The 5,966-nt window shown below is 33.5% G+C and overlaps 1 protein-coding gene across 1 annotated transcript in view; it reads left to right on the forward strand.

Moving 5' to 3' along the window:
• The window catches only part of LOC117113775, a gene marked incomplete at both ends in the record, with an annotated part of 14,135 nt that overhangs the window by 7,563 nt on the left and 606 nt on the right, over window positions 1–5,966 (forward strand). Inside the window, 2 exon segments of the mRNA XM_033257210.1 lie at window positions 2,448–2,613; window positions 5,323–5,634. Coding sequence (XP_033113101.1) covers window positions 2,448–2,613; window positions 5,323–5,634 — 478 coding nt within the window.

The following is a 5,966-nucleotide window of genomic DNA, read 5'->3' on the forward strand; positions in this document are numbered from 1 at the left end:
GGGGGGGCGGGTGTTGTGGGGGGGGGGGGGGGTGAGGTAGGATAGAGTGAAATTATTTTAAACGTATTTTATTTATGGTTCGGTAACTAGCATGCCATCATATTTTTAAATCTCTTCATCCTCTTAATTATCATCATCCACACCATCATCATCATAATCATTACCATTTTCGATTGATAATGATAATAGGCCTATCATAAAAATTAAATCGATCGACTAATAATAAAATAGACAAAGCATTATAATTTTATTGATAATAACTTGTTCATTAACAATAACATGTAGAAAAATATATATAAAAATGGTGTGCTAATTTTAAATATAAGATTAATTAATTTATATTTATTAAGTTATAATATACATTGCAACTATTATCTTTACAATGATAATGATACAATACAACATAGGTTATACAAATGAGTGCAAAACATTTTAAAAGTTTTACTACAATGCTCCGACTTTTACAATTTTTTAAATAGTTTTACACTTTTTCTTTCACAATTGCATTACTCAATGTCCCTTCCTCGAAGTGGAGCACAATCTCGGTGGCGAAAATTGTGTTTGTCCATTTTTGGTTTACCACTTGGTTGCCTGAAAGAGTAATAATAATGATGATAGTAACAATAACAGTGATAATAATAATAATAATAATAATAATAATAATAATAATAATAATAATAATAATAATAATAATAATAATAATAATAATCAATTTTGAAAAAAATGTACTTAATGCCTTTTCTCAGAGCAGGGCAGTATAATCATGGTTATCACCAAGCTACAGCTTCATTCCAAATTTCCATAAATAATATTTCATTTTATTTTCCTTCCTAGAGTAACGACCAGTATTTTAATTTTTACTACATATTTGGGGGGAATGTGTTGAAACATTAGACAGTATGAATACCTACATTATATAACCAGTGCTGAAATAACAAGAACGACCGCTCACCAGGTCCGTGTGTTCCTCCATGCTTAAATACGGTACAGGTGCAAGTAATTATATTGGATTTTTTTGGAAGAGCTAATAAGATAGAAATGTTAAAATAATTAGAATGTTTGTTTGTACAAATAAAAACCTTATTTAGAATGATCATTTGTACAAAATTAAAATAAATAAATTGGGGAAAAAAATACCAACCGCACCATTCATGCGACGTGCCCTGTTAGAGTGGTAATGGCAATTAAATCATTTGTACAAAATTACTTAAAATTGAAAAAAAAATAAAATAAAATTTCTTAAAATAGAAAAAAAAAAATGAATTCCAAGACACGTTTCGAAATCACGACCCTAAGTTCTTTAGAACACATTCTTAACCGAAGGTCGCGAGTTCGAATCGCACCTCGGTGTTGATTTTCTGTTTTAATGAACATGGATGAGAACTGTTTGACAAAATAAAAAAAAATAAATAAATACGCGATTTGAACTCGCGACCTTAAGTTCTTTAGAACACATCCTTAACCGACCGCACCATTCATGCAGCGTGCACTATTACGGTAGTGGTAAATGGCAGTAATGTACAGTCCTTGCTGAAACCCCTGTTTTTTTTTAGGTGTAGGGGGAACCCTGGGGTCAAACTTAAAAAAGGGCGATGAACGTTTGTTGGAAACCCCCTTTAGTTTATGTTTACAAAATTTCATGCACGTCAGGTGAAAACTGATGACGTTGGACGCTTTTAAAATTTGAAACCAATGTTTTGTTTTGTAGGTGTAGGGGGACCCTTGGGTCCAACTTAAAAAAAGGGCGATGAGCGTTTTTTGGAAATCTTCTCTAGTTTATATGTATACAATTTCATGTACCTCCGTTAACAACTGGCGAGGCTGGACGCTTTTAAAGTTCGAAACCCCTGTTTTGTTTTTGTAGGTGTAGGGGGAACCCTGGGGTCCAACTTAAAAAAAAAGGGCGATGCACGTTTGTTGTAAATCATCTCTAGTTTATGTGTACAAAATTTAATGCATGTCCGGTGAAAACTGGCGACGCTGGACGCTTCTAAAGTTTGAAACCCATGTTTTGTTTTGTAGGTGTAGGGGGACCCTGGGGTCAAACTTAAAAAAGAGCGATGAACGTTTGTTGGAAATCACCTTAGTTTATGTGTACAAAATTGCATGCACGTCCGTTCAAAACTGGCGACGTTGGACGTTTTTAAAGTTTTAGTAACAAGAACAAAAACAAGAACAAGAACAGCATGCAGTGAGGCTCTGGGTCAGCGCTTCACGCGGACCAAAAAGAACATACAGTACAACATTATATCCAACAACAAAGGTTAAAAGGTTTAAATAGCTTTGATTAGCATGCGGTATCAATTTGACAGTCATAATTTTGATAATGATATATATGATTATGGTTATTAATGTCGAAAATTCAATTGCAACAAACGCCGTTTCTATTGAACATATGTTCTTCGTATCCAATGAGCTATTGACATAGGTCTATCCATTTTGTTTAGATTTCATCGTATTCGTACAATGATGATAACAAGAACTCGGCAACAGTGACTGCAGATGGTGCAATACATTTTCAAACTCAGTTTATACACGACTGGTCATCGATACACGCTATATGGCACTTTTTCGACCCAGAAAGCCCCATTGTGGACTACACATGGGCAATAGGTAAATACACATTGACTAAATTACTTAAACAAAAATAATTAAAACTAGACCTATGAAATGATTCATAATTACATGTTGTTATAGTAGATGTTAAAATGGAAACAATTTTATTTTATATTATTTATCATTATCATCATCTCATTCGATCTCAATCGGATCTTGACAAAATTTAAAGAGACATCAAACAAACACTTAACTGTTGTTTTTTCGTCATTACTGATTTTCCTTCCGCCATCAAACATACTGTTCAAACTAACAGCATACTTTGACTTATTAATTTACTTACCAAAGTATTGATCAACTAACTGTATGCTCCTTGATCTGCTAGATTTTGCTTGCAATTCATGCTTATTAATTATAATATTACAGCTTTATTTCATTATTGTTATTATATCGTTATTAATTTCTATTCATATTAATTGTATGCTATAGATTTTAGACCTCATAACACTACCAAATATTTACTTACTGAATGCTCTTGCTGCTTTGCTTGCATGTTTTACCATGAAATACAATAAGCAGCAACTTTACATTATTTAGTCCAACAACGTTTTTCCATCCACGTTTTATTGTCTTTGTTGATTCCTGTTGTTTGTTATTACTATTGTTCTTGTAATTTTGAATGTTTACTGTATCTATTGTTGTCTTTATCTTTATTGTTATTTTGAAATTAAATTATCATGATCTTCTTTATTTTCATGGTTGCCATCATCATCGGTGTTATAATCATCATCGCCTACATCATCGTCTCCATCAGCGTCATTATTATAATTATCATCGTTGTCACTGCTAGTGGTGGCGGTGTGGTATTAGCATTGGTTAGGTATACTTCTGGCAGTGGTGAAGATTGTGGTGGCAGTGGTTGTGCTGGTAGTACTTCTAGATTATGAATTGCTCACTCTAACACTTTGGATATTATTATTATTATTATTATTATTATTATTATTATTATTATTATTATTATTATTATTATTATTATTATTATTATAGAGGCATTACCAACATGTTTGATTATTTTTAACTATGAGTCCTGGATGAGTGACGGCCTATTAAAATCTATGAAACACAAACTTTATGCTAAGTATTTGCACAACCCATTGATAAGAATAAAAATATATTCTATATCGCCATAAACTTAATAGAATACTTCTGAAGGTTAAGGCTAATTACTTTAAGAATACTTTTTCTCAACTTACAAATGATATCAAAGGTACTTGGAAAATCATTAACACCTTACTCAAAAAACCCAAGAATACCCAGTCTGACATAAATATCAATTATGAAGGGCATTTATTCACTGACCTTAATATCCAACTCATTTAATCAATTCTTTGTAACAATTGGCTCCTTTTTAGCTATCCAGATACCCTAAACACAAACCAAGTTTAAAGAGTACTGGTCCTGTTCCTCACTCATTATATATTACCCCAGTTGTTGAATCTGAGATTTTCAATTATTTATTCTTTTAAAAACAACAAAGCCCCTGGTATTGACGACTTTAGTACCAATGTAGTCAAACAAATTTGTGTCCTTATAACTGACCCCTCCTTATGCTATATTTTTAATCTGTCTATTTCCAAAGGAGTATTCCCTGATCAATTAAAACTTGCCAAAATCACACCTATTTTTAAATCTGGAGACAAAACAGACATTAATAACTATCGTCCTATTTCCATACTTTCTATCTTTGCTAAAACCTTTGAACGTATTTTCTATGACAGGACGTACCTATTCATTTAAAAACACAAAATTCTCTCCAATGATCAATACGGTTTCCGAAAGTGATATGATACTTGAATGGCCCTTTGGCAACTGACAAACAACATTGTGGCTATGCTTTCGAGAGCAACGAATTTGCCGTTGTTACTTTCATTGATCTCTCGAAGGCTTTTGACATCATTAACCATTCAATTCTTATATCCAAACTTCATAAATAGGAGGTCCGGGGGCATGCCCCCACGAAATTTCTGTGTTTTAGACGCCCGAAAAAAACATTTGAGGCGTTCTTGGCTATCGTTTTTTCTTTTTCTATTTTTTCCCTTTTTTACCTCTCAAAAGGGGGGCCGGGGTCTAGACTAGATCTGCACTCAGATTGAATATTCCCCTGCATAAAAATATTTCTTTTCAACATGATATTAGATTTAGCCGACCCAAACTACGAAATAACTTAACTGACCATATCAGAAACTGTGAATTGAAGAAAAGCTTTTCCTTAAATCTTTAGAATCTACTGTAGACGATCAGTTTAGTCGTTCATTTTTCTTTTTTGTCCTTTTCTTTTTGTAACCCTTTTTTATCTTCTGTCACCTGTTTTATCTTTCAGTTTTCGCTGTAATTTTGTTCCTTTTATTTTTATTGTTTTTCTTATTTTTTTCTTTTTCTTTTCTTTATTTTTAATATCATAGTTATTATTAGTAGTATAAATAATAATTGGTTGAATTTTTACTTGTTATCGGGCGTACCTCACACAAGCACTTGCTTTTTGTTGGCTATGCCCTCTTCAACTATTTTAATTCTCATCCATTAAATTGTTTATATTGTACTTTTTTCGATTATGAAGAAAATAAATGTTTATTTTAATTATCATCACCTTATTGTTTTTTCTGTATAAAACGTCAGACACAAGGGCCTAAATGTGCATTGTTGGTTTTGTTATAACTGGCATGATATGTGGTATTATTTATGACTTACATTCACATGGATCCCTAGGTACTGTTCCAGGCGGGACTCAGGTGCAAGGATTCAAATCGGTTGGGACAAAAAGAGAAGGATTAAATACGGAGGTCATACTCCAAAACGGTGTCCAAGTATACGTGACTGTAGTCAGTACGAACGCAGCTGGTCTAGCTACTCGAGTTATAAGTGCGCCCCTTACGATAGACTTGACAGAACCAGTTGTGGACTTTGTCCATGATGGTGCAGAGGAGGATGATATTGATTACCAAACTGATCAAAATTTGGTGGTCACGTGGTCTGCATTTGATGCACAAAGTGGCATTTACTTGTGTGAATGGGCAATAGGTAAGTTATAAATTGCTGTCTGCAAGCTTCAATTCTTGTGATATGGTTGGCTCCTTGTAGACTTTTGAAAAATGGCATCCACAAAATAATCTACTTTTTAAAAATCAAAGTGTCCGTAAGAATTAAAAAAGTCTTCCGCCGATTTGAGACCACCTTTGAAACCCAAAAATGTGGGGTGGTTTAGATGTCTTGAAATGGGGGTCTGATGGGGTGGGGGACGCGAAGCTGAAGTAGGAGATAGTGTGCCGCGATGATCAGTTGAGGGGCGCTAGTTCGCAAAATAAGGTGGTTTTAGTTGATTTTTAACTACTTGACCACGATTTTTGGGGGGA

This window comes from Anneissia japonica, unplaced genomic scaffold (genome assembly GCF_011630105.1).
Source record: "Anneissia japonica isolate Jap-2015-1 unplaced genomic scaffold, ASM1163010v1 scaffold748_len17148_cov112, whole genome shotgun sequence".
Taxonomy (NCBI): Eukaryota; Metazoa; Echinodermata; class Crinoidea; order Comatulida; family Comatulidae; genus Anneissia; species Anneissia japonica.